This window comes from Narcine bancroftii, chromosome 7 (genome assembly GCF_036971445.1).
Source record: "Narcine bancroftii isolate sNarBan1 chromosome 7, sNarBan1.hap1, whole genome shotgun sequence".
In the NCBI taxonomy this organism is placed as follows: Eukaryota; Metazoa; Chordata; class Chondrichthyes; order Torpediniformes; family Narcinidae; genus Narcine; species Narcine bancroftii.
The window spans coordinates 215308282-215323329 of record NC_091475.1 but is presented as its reverse complement, the minus strand read 5'-3'; the positions used below and the strand labels follow the sequence as shown (position 1 = coordinate 215323329).

Sequence of the window (15048 nt, the reverse complement as noted above, 5' to 3'; positions counted from 1 at the left end):
CAACAGCATAAAAGCAGAGGGTAGGCAGATTTTTAAAAATTTACCAGGAAGCCGGAGGAACTGCTCTTCCCAGAGGGGAACTGGATGCCCATTGAAGGAGTGGAACCGAGTTCAGTAAATGTACTTAAGACAAGGTTGGAGAGAATTTTACATAGTGGGGGAATGAAGGGATGTGGGAAAAGGCAGGTTGGTGGAGATGAGTCTCTCGCCGGATCAGCCATGATATCATTGAATGGGCCGGACGGCCAACCCCTACTCCTATATTCTTGTGTAGCTTATAAAAATCAACAGAAAGCAACAAAAAAGCAATAAGGGGAGAAAAAAATGAAATATGGAAGTAGGCGAGTCAATAACAGTTTTTCAAATACAGAATGGTCAGGACCGACCGGGCTGATGTTGGATGAACAGTTTCTTTCAGAGAATGAGTCATTTTTTTAAAAACAGCCCAGTAGCAACAACAAATCACTTATCTTCTTTGGCTTGGCTTCGCGGACGAAGATTTATGGAGGGGGTATTTAAACAACCAACAACAAGGGAAGACTTTGAAGTATTAAAATAATGTTTAATTATCATCAAAAAATTGCTGGCCGCCCCTCTAATACTGTGCGGGCGTGTGTAATGTATATTGAAGATTAGAAAAGTTCTTTGGATCACAGTCCAATCTCACTGGTTGCAGGCAATTCTTGGACTGTGCACAGAAGTTAGCATGAGCAAAGTTCACCAGGCTTTGGTGTTTAGCAGGCAAATGGTGACCACTCAGGAGGGTTCTTGCTGGTTTTCAGAGAGATTCCTTTTCCAGGACATCTGCAACTGATTCCTTCTCAATCAGTCTTGTTGATGAAACTTACCCCCTTCTGGCCAGATGATCCTCTTTCTTTCAGGTCACCTTTCAGACCTTTGACCAGGCAGCCTTTCAAAGTTTGCCAGCATGTCCCTCTGGAACTGAGTTCTGTGTCTCCTCTCTCTCTGTTTCACAACCCCCCTCTCTGAGAGTAAAACTGTTCTCCCCTGCCTGCAAAGATCACATGCTCTCCCAGGCCAGCTGTATTCTGCAACTTGGTTGCTCCTCTGCAAAAGTCCTGCAAAAATTCTATGTTTTAAAATGTGTGTGTGTGCAAGCTGCTCTAACAATTCCTCCCAAGCCACCTCTAAATACTCTGTCACAATACATTTTTCAAATTCCTGGGTGCCAACATCTGCAAGGATCTGTCTGGAGACTCAATGTTGATGCAATCACGAAGAAGGCTCGCCGGCAGCTATATTTTGTGAGGAGTTTGAGGAGATTTGTAATGTCACCAAAGACTCTTGTAAACTTATACAGGTGAACCACGGAGAACATTCTGGCTGGTGGCGTCACTGCCTGGTACGGAGGCACCAACTCTCAGGACAAGAATAAACTCCAGAGAGTTTTTAATTCGGCCTGCAACATCAGGCACCAGACTTCACTCTAGCGAGGACATCAGTGTCTTAAAAAAGCAGCCTCTATCCTCATAGACCTCACCACCCAGACCATGCCCTCTTCATTCTGCTACCATCAGGGAAAAGGTACAGGAGCCTGAAGACGAGCACTCAGCGGCACAAGGACGGCTTCTTCCCCTCCGCCATCAGATTCCTGAATGATCCATGAACCAAGGGCACTGCCTCACTTGGACTTTTCATGCACTATTTTATTTATTGCTGAAGCTGGTTTATATGAATATTTGCCCCGTGACGCTGCCACGAAACAACAAATTTTGTGACTTGTTCATGACAATAAATCCTGATTCTGATTCTTAAAAAGTAAAAGAAGGGCAAGAGTGGGCATTGGACTGGTGGAAAATGAAACTGGAAAAGTTGTAATGGGGAACAGATGAACTGCCATTTTACATCGGTCATTGTGGATGACACCATAGGTTTAGAGGCAGAGGTGAGTGTAGTCACCATTACAAAGGAGAAGGTTCTAAGGAAGTGGAAGGGCCTGAAGGAGCATAAATCACTGGTCTGGAGAGAATACATCCTAGGGTTGCAAAAGAGGAGGCTGGAGAATGTGGAGACTTCAGGAATTGTCGGGAATGGTTCCAAAGAACTGAAAAATTATTAAGAAAGGAGAGAAGCAGAACACAGAATTATAGTTTGGATTAGCCTCACTTCAGTGGTTGGCAAGATTCTGGACTCCATTATTAAGGATGAAGTTTCAGGGGACGTGAAAGGACAAGATAAGATGGACCAAAGTCAGCATGGTTTCCTTCAGGGGAGATCATGCCTGACAAATCTGTTGGAGGACTTTGAGGAAATTCCAGGCAGGACAAACAAAGGAGAGTCAGTGCATGTTGTACACTTGGATTGTCAGAAGGGCTCTGAAGGATGTCACATGAGTTGCTAAACAAAATTGGATCTGTGGTAATGTGGAAAAGGTACAAGCTTGGCTAAAAGATTGGCAAAAGGCAAGGAATGGGAACAAAGGGGAATTTTGTCGTGCAAAGGTCATGTCTCACGGGCCAAATTTAATTCTTTGAGGATGTAACAAAGCACATTGATGCAGGTAAAGCGGTGGATGTAGCGTATATGGATTTAAGTGAGGCATCTGGTAAGATTGCCCATGAAAGGCTCATTTGGAAAGTAAGAAGACATGAAATCCAAGGAGGCCTTGCTTTGTGGATACAGAATTGGCGCCCAGAGAAGGCTGTAGATGGTTCATGTTCTGCATGCTGGTTGGTCACCAGTGGTGGTCCCCAGGGATCTGTTCCAGGACTCCTCCCCTTATTTTATAAACTGTCTGGATGAGGAAGTGGAAGGATAGGTCAGTAACTTTGCAGATGACACAAGTGTGTAGTGTTGTGGGTAGTCTAGAAGGCTGCCAGAGATTACGGAGGGACATTCTTAGGATGCAGAGCTGGGCTGAGGATTGGCAGATGGAATTTAACCCAGAAATGTGGGAAGTGGTTCATTTCGATTAAAGACCTTCAAGAGCTGTGAGGTAATGTTGAAGCTCTACAAACCCCACTTGGAATATTGTGTTCAGTTCTGGTCACCTCACTACAGGAAGGATGTACCTTCTATAGAGAGGGTGCAGCGGAGATGTAAGGATGCTGGCTGGATTAAAGCCTGCCTTAGAAGCGCAATCAGGATTTATTGTCATGAACAAGACATAAAATTTGGTGTTTTGCGGCAGCTTCACAGTGTAAACATTCATATTATAACCATCTTATAACAATAACATAAAAAAAATTAAATAATAGTACACGATAAGTAAGGCCGTGTCTGTGCTTCATTGATCATTCAGGAACCTGATGGTGGAGGGGAAGAAGCTGTCCTTGTGCCGCTAAGGGCTGGTCTTTAGGCTCCTCTACCTTTTCCCCAATGGTAGCAGAGTGAAGAGGGCATGGCCTTGGTGGTGGGGGTCTTTGAGGACAGATGCTGCTTTTCTTAAGACACCACCTCCTGAAGACGTCCTTGATGGAGTCAAGTCTGGTGCCTGTGAAGTTGCAGGATGAGTTAATGATCCTCTGGAGCTTATTCTTGTCCTGAGTTGGCGTCTCCATTACCAGGCCATTATGCAACCAGCCCGAATGCTCTCCACGGTTCACCTGTAGAAAGTTCACGAGAGTCTTTGGTGACATATCAAATCTCCTCAGATACCTCACAAAGTACAGTCACTGGTGAACCTTCTTTGTGATTGCATCAACATGGAGGCTTCAGGACAGATCCTCGGAGATGTTGACACCCAGGAATTTGACGTTCTTTTTAGAAGATATTTATTTACCATTTGCATCAAACATAAATATATTTTTCTTCATCTTGAACAATACATTACAATAGAAGGGATACATAATTACATATTTTTGGGTTTTTCCCTCCTCCCCCCAAAAAGAAAGAAAAAAAAATGGAGTGGATTTTTTTAGCAATTACGTAAACCAACACATTTATAACATATCCAAATACATAAATGTTTTAAATCAATTCTAAATGTTACATTTCAATATATCTAATATTACTCCTAATTAATCCTATATCTATTAAGAATCTCACATCTCTTCCATCATCCAATTTAAATTCCATGTTAAATCAATTCTCTAAAGAAAATAAAACATCAGTGTAATCGATATCACTCCATTCATAAACATATATTGAATAATAACACAACTCTTTCTATGACATTAAGGAATATAACACCACCCACCTCTATCATACAAGATGTGACTCATTGCCACAGACAAGCCCTTAAACAGTGGTCGACGGACTTTAGTACCTTTCCACTCCCAAATATTACATCAGAACAAAGTTTCTAATTTACTAGTCCATTGCCCCATTCCAAATAATTCTTTCTCACTTACTCAGCCTAGTAAAGACAAAGTTTCCACCAAATCTAATTTAATTACAGCTGTGGTCTAAGAGTTCTATATATTTTTCAATTTCAATTAGACCTCTTATATTTTAAATGAATTCTAATGTTAAATTCCATATATCTAACAATAATCCTAATTAATCATATATCCATTAAAAATCTCACATTTCTCCAACATCCAATTGAATTCTCTAAAGTAAAACAAAACATCCATACAACTCCATTCATAGATATATATATTAGTAGAACCCCCCCCCCCCCCATTATTGACACTAAAGAAAAAAGCACCACACCATGGGATGTGACTCATTGCCAGAAACAAGCCAATGAACAGCATCCAATGGACTCTGGCGCCCTTCACCTCCCAGGTATTACATCAAAGCAGAGTCTCGAATTTACTGGTCCATTGTCTCATTGCAAATAATTCCTTCACATTTACTCAGCTTATTAGAAGGTAACTTTTCCACAAAATCTGATGCCTGTTTGTAATCCAATAAAAATTTCCCATCTGGTAACACAATCTTCATCGTGGTTGGATAACGTTAACTTGTATTCCTTTTCCCAAAGACTTGACTTCATTAAACTGTCTCCTCTTAGCCAACAGCTGTGCAATAATATCTGGGTAAAAGAAAACCTTTGAACCATGATATTCAAGTAGACTTTTCTTTATTCTTACTCTTTTTGCTGCTATGGCTAGAATCGTTTCCTGGTCTCGATATTTTGAACCTAGAGTGAGGTTTCTCATTTGATTGCGGTCGTGGTCTGAGGGCTCTATGTGCTTTTTCACTTTCAATTGGACCTTCAAATTGATTCACCCCCAGAACCTTTCGTCTCCATCCTTGGAGAAACAGAATCGTGTCGTGTTTTTCTTCTCCTTCCTCCAAACCAACAATCTTAATGTTATTTCTCCTACTAAAAATTCTCCATCTAATTAATTTTTTCAGAATTTATCTTCCTCTCAACAATTTCTTCCTTAAGTTCAGACTCCAAATTTTTCAGCTTCTCCTTTATACACTTACCCTTTCCATAAACCTTCATAATATTCTGATTTTCCTCATGTTATTGTCCTTGTATTTCCATCTTTTGTTGATAATTGCTTGTATTTTTCATTCATATCTTTAATCTCAGATTTTAAATAATCTATTTCTTTCCACATCCTTTTGATATAATCCCACATTTCCCAAACCCTCCGTTTCAATCCACCATCAGAATCCTTTTTATCCTTTTTTATAGCCTTAGTTTTATACTTAACTTGCTTAACATCTTCATTGATTGAAGCAACCTCTCCAAATCTTCTCTGTCTTTGTTCTTCAACACTTGCTAATTCACCACTGAAATCAGTCCTCTCCCTCAAACTTGACACTGACCTTGTTTGAAGGATCTCTTCTTTGGCCCAACACCATCTTTGCCAGCCGAAAGACTGGCTACAAACGCTGCTACTCCCAGCAACTCAACTCTCTGATGGGCCTCAGTTGTCACTCGGGGACTGGGATTTCTCTGTGTCAAAGCCTTCTTCTCATATCCAGGAACAACACCTTTATCAGCTCCAGCAACAACAACTCCTTTCTTCAAAGGCATTTTAAAAGTAAACGGACTATTCTTATCTTCTTCCTTTGTATTTTAATCTCTGTTTACTTTAGCTAAATAATCATTTTCTTCTATTTTCTCAGGAGTTTTAGGATCCCATGTCCTATGTCGTCCGCATCACATGACTCCCCCTCAAATTTGAAGTTCTTGATCTGAGCCCTCGATGAAGATGAGTCATGTTTCCCTGACTTCCTCCTGAAGTCGACAATCATCTCCTTGGTTTTGAGCACAAGGTTGTTGTTGTTCCACCACTCAATGAGCTGATCTATGCCTGGCCACACGGTCATGGGTGTATAATGAGTAGAGCAGTGGGCTCGGCACACATCCTTAGGGTGCACCTGTGTTGATGATCAGTGAGGAGGAGACATTGTTTTCATTTCATATTGACTGGATCCAGTTGCAGAGAGGGATACAGAGGCCCAGGGTTTGTAGCTTTTTTTTTCACACCATAAATCACAATAGCCATGATATACACTTTTTCTTTTCCACACATTTACAGTGACTTTTTCTCCCTCCCCCCTCCCTCCTCCCAAGCCACTTCTTGATCATCACTGAGGGAATAATGGTATTGAAGGTTGTGCTGTGGTTAATGAGTTGGTGTTTTCGAGGTGATCCAGAGCTGAGTGGAGAGCCAGCGATGTGGCATCTGCTGTGGAGCGATTGTGACACTAGGTGAATTGTAGTGGGTCCAGATCTTTCTTAGGTACGTGTTAATTCTGGCCATGACCAGCCTCTCGAAGCATTTCATCCCAGTAGAAGTTAGTGCTATTGGGTGGTAGTCATTGAGGCAGCTCGCACTCCTCCTCTTGGACACCGGGATGATTGATGCCCTTTTGAAGCTGGTGGGAATCTCTGACTGCAGCAGTGAGAGGATGAAAATGTCTGTGAACACTCCAGCTGGTTGGTTGGTGCAGATTTTCAGTACCTGCCAGGGCCTGATGAGGATAGGTTGAGTGATCTTAGACTTTTCTCAGAGGATGAGGGTGACCTGATAGAGGTGCACAAGGTGATGAGAAACATTGATCGTCTGGATGGCCAGAGGCTTCTTCCCCAGGACTGAAATGGCTAGCACAAGGAGGCATAGTTTTAAGGTGCTTGGGAGTAAGCCCAGGGGGTTATAAGAGGCATGTTTTTCACACAGAGTGGGTGCATAGAATGTGCTGGTGGCAGTGGTGTGGAGGCTGGTACAGTAGGGACTTTTCAGAGACTATAGATAGGTGCTGGAGCTGAGAAAAAGTAGAGTAAGTTATTAGGTCAGCACAGCACTGTGGGCCGAAGGGCCTGTGTACTGTGCTACAGATTTCTATAGAACACAGGCCCTTCGACCCTCGATATTGTGCCAACCCATATATTCCTTAAAAAATACTAAACCTTTCCTACCCTGTAACCCCCTATTTTTCTTCCATCCATGTGCCTGTCTAAGAGTCTCTTAAATGCTCCTCATGTTCCAGCCTCCACCACCATCCCTGGCAAGGCATTTCAGGGCCCCACAACTCTGTGTGTTTAAAAACCCTCCCCTAAACTTCCCTGCTCCTTCACTTTGTACTCATGTCCCCAAGGTGTTTGCTGATCCTGCCCTGGGAAACAGGCGCTGGCCGTCCACCCGATTGACACCTCTCTGAATCTTTTAGATCTCTATTCCAGGGAACGATAAGTATGAGCAGTGGAGGAAACCCAGCCACCACATTGAGGCTTGTTAACGACTGTTCTTATCCAAATGCAGCGCGCGTCCCTTTAAGGGCAGCAGGAGCTCAGTCACCTGGAACATTGTGACGTCATCATCGCTGCCCAGGGTGGGCGCTGGAAGGGAGGCTGGAGTCAGAGAGAAACCTCTGACGACGCCATTTCCCCATGGCTGCCCCGCCACGTGGCCATACAAGCGGAGCCCATTCGCCATGAGGATGTGCGCCGCCACAAGATAAACCATCGTCCATTGGAAAAAGCTTGTTCTTAAACCACAAAGCCTTTAAAAATTTTGCAGAATTTTGTGGAAATTACAGAAGTTTTATTTCAAAGTCATATGAAGTGCAGCTGATACCGAAGTTCCATGTTATCTGACTGGCTGCCGGAAGTGTTCTGCAGAGCTCAGTGTTGGGCCTGCCACTTCTCACATTGTTCGTAATGGATGTAGCTGACGGAATTGATAGTTTTCTGGCAAGGTTGGTGGGTGATATGAAGGTGGGTGGAGGCACAGGTGGTATTGAGGAAGAAGTCGTCCGCAGGGGGTATTGGATAGGTTGGGAGAATGGGCAAAGAAGTGACAGATGGGACACAGTGTAGAGAAGTGTACAGAACATTACAGCACAGAACAGGCCATTCAGCCCATGGTGTTATGCTGACCTATATATATATCTACCCTACCTCATAAGGATATAGTCATGCACTTTGGTGGACAGGATAAAGAAGTAGACTATTTTCTAAATGGGGAGAGAATTTGGAACATGGAGGTCCAAATAAGTTAGGAGACCTTGTGCAGAATTCCCTCACAGATTGAGACATTAGCAAGGAAGACAAATGCATTGACCACAAGACGTAGGAGCAGAAGTAGGCCATTCAGCCCATCAGGTCTGCCTCGCTATTTAATCATAAGCTGATTCATAGCCCCACTTACCGGCCTTCTCCCAATAATCTGATGTCCTGGCTGATCAAGAATCTGTCAACCTCTGCCTTAAATACACCCAATAACCCGGCCTTCATAACCGCCCATGGCAACAAATTCCATAGATTCACTGCTCTCTGGCTGAAGAATGTGATATTAGCATTAATTTAAAAAGGACAAGACTATAAAGGCAAGGATGTAATGCTGAGGCTTTGGAATCAGAATCAGGATTTATTGTCATGAACATGTCACAAAATTAGTTCTCTTGTGGCAGCGTCACGGTGCAAACATTCATATTATAACCATCTTACAGCAATAAATAAAAAAATAGTGCACAAAAAGTTCAATAGTGCATTGATTATTCAGGAATCTGATGGCAGCAGGGAAGAAGCTGTCCTCGTGCCGCTGAGTGCTCGTCTTTAGGCTCCTGTACCTTGCCCCCAGGGTAGTAGAGTGAAGAGGTGTGGCCTGGGTGGTGGGATCTTTGAGGAGAGAGGCTGCTTTGTTAAAACACCGCCTCATGTAGACATCCTCGATGGTCCCTGTGATGTTGCAGGCCGAGTTAACAACCCTCTGGAGTTTATTCTTGTCCTGAGAGCTGGTGCCTTTGTATCAGACAGTGATGCAACCAGCCAGAATGTTCTCCACAGTCCACTTGTAGAAGTTTATGAGAGACTTCGGTGACATAGTGAACCACCTCAAACATCTCACAAGTCTAGCCGATCTCACAAGTCTAGCCGCTGGCGAAAGGGGTTGCGAGGCAGAGAAAATGGGATGTGTGGAACATGGAGGGGACTGATCTGTAGAGGCATTCCAAAAAAGTGACTTCAGTGTGTTCATAGAACAGTGCAGCACAGAAACAGGCCCTTCAGCCCTTAAAGTCTGGCTGAGCTTTTTCCCATTGACCGAAACCTGGACCATAGCCATCGATACCTCTCCCATCGATCTACCAATCTGAATTTTTGATAAAATCAAAATGTCACCAATTCAGCTGGCACCTCATTCCACACTCACCACTGTCTGTATGAAGTTACCTCTCGCCCTTGACCCATGTCCTCTCATTCTTATCTCACTTCATCTCAGAAGAAAATCCTGCTTGCATTTGTAGACCAAAAGACATAGGAGCAGAACTAGGCCATTCAGCCCATCGAGGCTGCCCTGTCATTCAATCATGAGCTGATCCTTTTTCCCACTCAGCCCACTGCCCAGCCGTCTCCCCATAACCTTTGATGCTCTGGCTAATCAAGAACCAATCAATCTCTACCTTAAATACACCCAATGACCTGGGCTCCACAACTATGCATGGCAAACAAATTCCACAGATTTACCTCCCTCTGGCTGAAAAAATTCTTCCCCATCTCTGTTCTAAGTGGATGCCCATCACTCCTGAAGTTGTGCCCTCTTGTCCTAGACTCTCCCACCGTGGGAAATAACCTTTCTACATCGACTCTGTCCACACCTTTCAACGGTCAAAATGTTTCAATGAGATTACCCCCCTCATTCTCCCAAATTCCAAAGGGTATAGGCCAAGAGCTGTTTAATGCTTCTTACATGATCACCATTTCATTCACAGAATCATCCTTGTGAACTGTCTCTGTCAGCGTGTATTTTCTGAAAGCAGGAACCCAAAACTGCTCGCGATCCTCCACGTGAGGTCTCACCAGGGCCTTATAAAGCCTCAACATCACATTGTAGCCCTTATATTCTATTCTTGAAGAGAACGCCAGCATTGCATTTGCCTTCCTCACCACCAACTCAACCTGCAAGTTTCCCTTCAGGCTCCTGCACAAGGTCTCCCAGGGCCCTTTGCATCTGGGGTTTTCAATTTTCTCCCCATTTACTAAATAGTCTGTCTGTTTAATTTTAATTTCAAAGTGCGTGACCATACATTTTCCAACATTATATTTCAACTGACACTTCTGCAGGCTTTGACCTACCTTGTCATGTAACTCCAAATATCCCCACGGCTCATGTCTTCCACAGTGAAGCCTGATGCCAAATACTCATTTAGTTCCTCGTCTCCCATTATTATTTCTCCAGCATCATTTTGGAGTGGCCCAAGATCCACTCCCACCTCTCGTTCATTCTATATAGTTGAAGAAGCTTTAGGTGTCCTCTTTGATGTTATTTGCGAGCCTATTTCCTACTGATGAGATTTTACGTTCCCTTCTGTAAGTTTTTAAAAACATCCCAGTCCTCGATCTTCTCACTCATTTTTGCTCCTTGTCTACCCTCTCTTTTGCTTTCACATTGGCCTTGACTTCCCTCGTCAGCCACCGTGGTGACATTTTTCCCTTGATGGGCAAACTATTGGACAGGATTCTTAAGAACAGAATTGATGAGGCATTCAGAGAAGTCCAGTTTTCGTAGGGACAGTCAGCAGGGCTTTGTGAGGGGAAGGTCAATTGAGTTTTTTGAGGAGGTAACAAAAGAAATTGATGAGGGTCAGGCGGTAGATGTGGATTTTAGCAAGGCATTTGACAAGCTTCCCCATGAGGGAGTCATCCAGAAAGGCATGAGACATGGGGTCCATGGAAGCTGGCTGTGTGGATTCGGTATTAGCTGTGTGCAGAAAACAGAGAGTAATAGCGGGCAAAATGTTTTCTGCCCATAGGTCAGTGACTATTGAAGCTCTTCAGGGATCTGTTCTGGGACCCCTGCTCTTTGTGATTTATTCATTAACCTGGACAAAGAAGTCGAGGGGTGGGTCAATAAGTTTGTGAATGAAACAAAGGTTGAAGGAGTTGTGGGTGGAGCTGAAGGATGTTGTAGATCACAACAGGATATCAACAGGATGTAGAGTTGGGCAGAAAAGTGACAGATGGAGTTCAATCCAGGTAAGTGTGAGGTGACGCATTTTGGAAGAGTGTGGATGAACAGAGGGACCTTGAGGCCCAAATCCAATCATCCCTCAAGGTCGCTGCACAGGTTGATAGGATAGTTAAGAACACCTGGTTTTATTAGTCAGGGGATTGAGTTCAAAAGTTGTGAGGTGATGTTGAAGCTCTTTTAATCTCTGGTGAGACCTTTGTGTAGACCTTATAATATTGTGTTCAGTTCATGACAGGAAGGATGTGGAAGCTGAGGAGAGGGGGCAGAGGAAATTTATCAGGATGTTGCCTAGATTGGGGAACGAGTCTTATGAGGCAAGGTTAGCAGAGCTTGGACTTTTCTCTTTGGAGCTTAGAAGGATGAGAGGAGACTTGATAGAGGTCTACAAGATTCTGAGAGGCAAAGATGTGGTGGATGGCCAGCATTGTTTCCCAGGGCAGGATCAACTGCTACAAGCCCAGAGGTCCCCAAGACCCAGCAGCAATAGATATTCACCAAGACAAATAGTTACTTAAACAAAAGTTGCTTTTAATTATCTTTAAAAATGAAAATAGAATCAAACTTTAACTTATCTTAACTGACCCAACAACCCACTTCTAATTCTAAGCACACGTGTATGTAATGTGTGTGTAAGTTCAGAAAGGTTCTTTGGTTCACAGTCCACTCTTACTTCCCATTCCTCCAAGTTCACTGATTGCAGGCAATTCTTATACTGTGCACAGAATTTAACATTTACAAAGTTCACCAGGGTTTGGTGCTTGAAAGGTAAATGGTTACCGCTCAGGAAGGTTCTTGTCGGTTTTCAGAGAGAGATTTGTTGTTCCAGGACATCCACAACTGATACCTTTTTAATCAGTCACTCCAGAGTCTTGCAGATGAAACTTGCCCCTCAGGGTTCTCCAGATGATAACCTCTTTCTTTCAGGCCATCACCGAGTTCCTTTTTGTTTCGCTTATTCCAAGTGAAAAATTAGACAGCCAGTCCTCTCTTGCTTGAACCACAAGGGCTTTGACCAGGCCATCTTCCAAAAAGGCTTTCCACAAGCTTGCCAGCTTGTCCTGTTCCAATCACAGCTGTCTCTGCTGGCTGTAACACTGTTGAAGTGATCTCTCTCTCTGTCTCTGTCTCTCTTTCTCTCTTAGAGAGAAAACCTATTTGACTCTCTCTGCTTGCAAAACCCCACATGACCCTCTTAGAACAGCAAGTTCCCTTCCAGATAATATGCAGCTCTGACAAGCTCTTTCATCTGTTGCCTTTTGTAAACAACAATCCATTAGTGAAGTCTCTTGAGCACTCTTCAAAGCTCTTACAAATGCTCTGAGGCCCAATATGTCTAGCAAACCTTTCCCAATTTATCTCCCAAAAACATATCTATATACTCTGACACACAGCAAACACCAGAGGACATGTGTACAAAGTGAAGGGAGGGAAGTTTAGGGGAGACTCAGGGGTAAGTTTTTTACCCAGAGACTTGTGGGTGCCTGGAATGCCTTGCTAGTGGTGGTGGTGGAGGCTGGAACATTAGGGACAAATGTCCCTAATATTTATTAAATTTTGACAGGGAAATAGACACAAGTAAAATGGAGGGTTACAGGTTTGGGAAGGTTTAATTTTTTTTGTAGGAATTTATAGGTCACAATCGTGGGCCGAAGGGCCTGTACTGAGCTGTTATGTTCCCTTTTTGGTTTGTATTTCTCCTGTATCTCCTCATTTCTTGCAGAAACTCCATCCATTGCTTGTCAACCATCTTCCCTACCCGTGCCCCCTTCCAGGCTACTTTGGGCAGTTCCTCTCTGGTGCCACTGGAATTCCCTTTCCACTGAAATACTGACACATCTGGCTTTAGTTTCTCCTTGTTAAATCTCAAATTGAACTCAATCATATTATGATCTCTGCCGCGCCCCCTCCCCCCCCCACCCACCCCGGTGGTTCCTTGACTCTAAGCTCTCTATCACCTCTGGGGCATTACACAACACCCAGTCCAGTACATCCGATCCCCTCATGGGCTCATCAACAAGCCATCTCGTCAGCTTTCTACAAATTCTCTCTCTTGAGATCCAGGCCCAACCTGGTTTTCCCGATCTACTTTGTTATGATCCACACGTGACAAATGGTAATGGGCAATGATCCAGACTGTGTTTAATTTTAAACACTAATTTTATTTCTAACTCAAACTATCCTTTAATACTGAATCTATCCCCAACTATGCACAAGCATCCTAGCGTGCGTGTGTGCACGTGTGGGCGTGCGCATGTGAGTGAGACAGCCAACCATTTCAGCCCAGACCAAAATCTAGAAAGTTACTTCAAACTTCAGTCTTTCAAATTCAGTGTTGAAGTGCAGGCCCTTTGAAATTTGATGCCCAGGAATTAATGTTGAACTGATGGGAAGACTGGAGTTGTGGCTGCTACAGACATCAATTCTCCTCGTGTTGCCTTTGAAGAAATGTCCATCCTCATGAGCTGTGGTCATAGCACTCCTGTTATCAGCGAAACTTGAAATGGGCAGCCTCCACGAAGCTTCCAAGACCCTGGCACCAGTCTCTCCAAGTGATCTCCACTGTCAGAATGAAGCACTTTGTTCCAAAAAGACCTTCCTGGCACAGGTCAATCCACTGAAAAGGCCCAGTCGTTCACAGGGCTTTCTTTGCTCTGAATTCCACACAATATTCCACAGAATATCTGGCCACAAGAGCTGCTTCACAAAATTGTTTTCTCTCCAGCCGTCAGAATGGTTCTCCCTTGCAATATCACAAGGTCTTTGCAAATGACATGAATCTGGAACAGACTGTGACAAACTTTCCCTCAGTTCTTCCAATATATTGAATTGTCACTGGGCTGTGATTTGTGATGGTGCTTGTGTGAAATGTTAAATGTTAACATTCAGTTCCTTCTGTGTATACTATCCCTTACAGAGATAATCCCATTTTACTAAAATCGGAGCTCGTAATAACTAGCATGTTAAAATCCCCCATGACGACCAGAACATTGCCCTTCTGACACGCCTTTTCTATCTGCTGTTATAATTTGTTGTCCACATCCCGGCTACTGTCTGGAGGTCTGGATATAACTACCAATGATGTCTTTTTACTTTTGCCTTTTCTTAACTTAACAACCCACATGATTCTGTATCTTCTGATCCTATGTTGCCTTTTTCCAATATTTTAATGTTGTTCCTTATCCACAGAGCCACTCCACCCCCTCTGCTTACCAGCCTGTCCTTTCAATATCCTGTGTATCCTTAGACATTCAGCTCCTAATGACTTCCATCCTTTACCTCGATTCCATGATGACCACAACATCATATCTGCCACGTGCATTTAAATATAAACCTTTAGCCCAGTATTTGTTACATGAGACTGGGTCCCTGTTGCATTACAACTCATCGCCACTGGCTTTAATGTTGCCCTCTCTGCCTGTCCTTCCACACAAACTCCCCGCCAGCTGTCCCTGCTTGTGTGCCAACTGCCTTTTCACTTTGGTTCCCAGCCCCCTGCGAATCTTGTTTAAATTCCCCCACCCCCAGCAGTATTTAGCAACCTCCCGGCCAGGATATTGGTTCTCCTCCAGTTCAGGTGCAACCCGTCCACTGGTACAGATCACCATAGAGGGCCTATTCCAGCCTCTTCCCAAACTCCCTAAACTTACATTGCAGGACTCCTGCCTGTGTCATTGGTACCATTATGTACCACGACCTCTGGCTGATC

At 43.7% G+C, this 15048-nt stretch overlaps 1 protein-coding gene across 5 annotated transcripts in view; it reads left to right on the top strand.

The window, feature by feature from the left end:
* The window catches only part of apbb1 (amyloid beta (A4) precursor protein-binding, family B, member 1 (Fe65)), a 109750-nt gene that overhangs the window by 83917 nt on the left and 10785 nt on the right, over nucleotides 1–15048 (top strand). Inside the window, exon 12 of one of the 5 annotated variants that reach the window (XM_069892313.1) lies at nucleotides 7635–9004. The exons of the other annotated variants lie outside the window; for them this stretch is intronic. Coding sequence (XP_069748414.1) covers nucleotides 7635–7684 — 50 coding nt within the window. The 3' untranslated portion in view covers nucleotides 7685–9004. Of the gene's footprint in view, nucleotides 1–7634; nucleotides 9005–15048 lie in introns of those variants that run through there. 5 annotated transcript variants of the gene reach the window in all.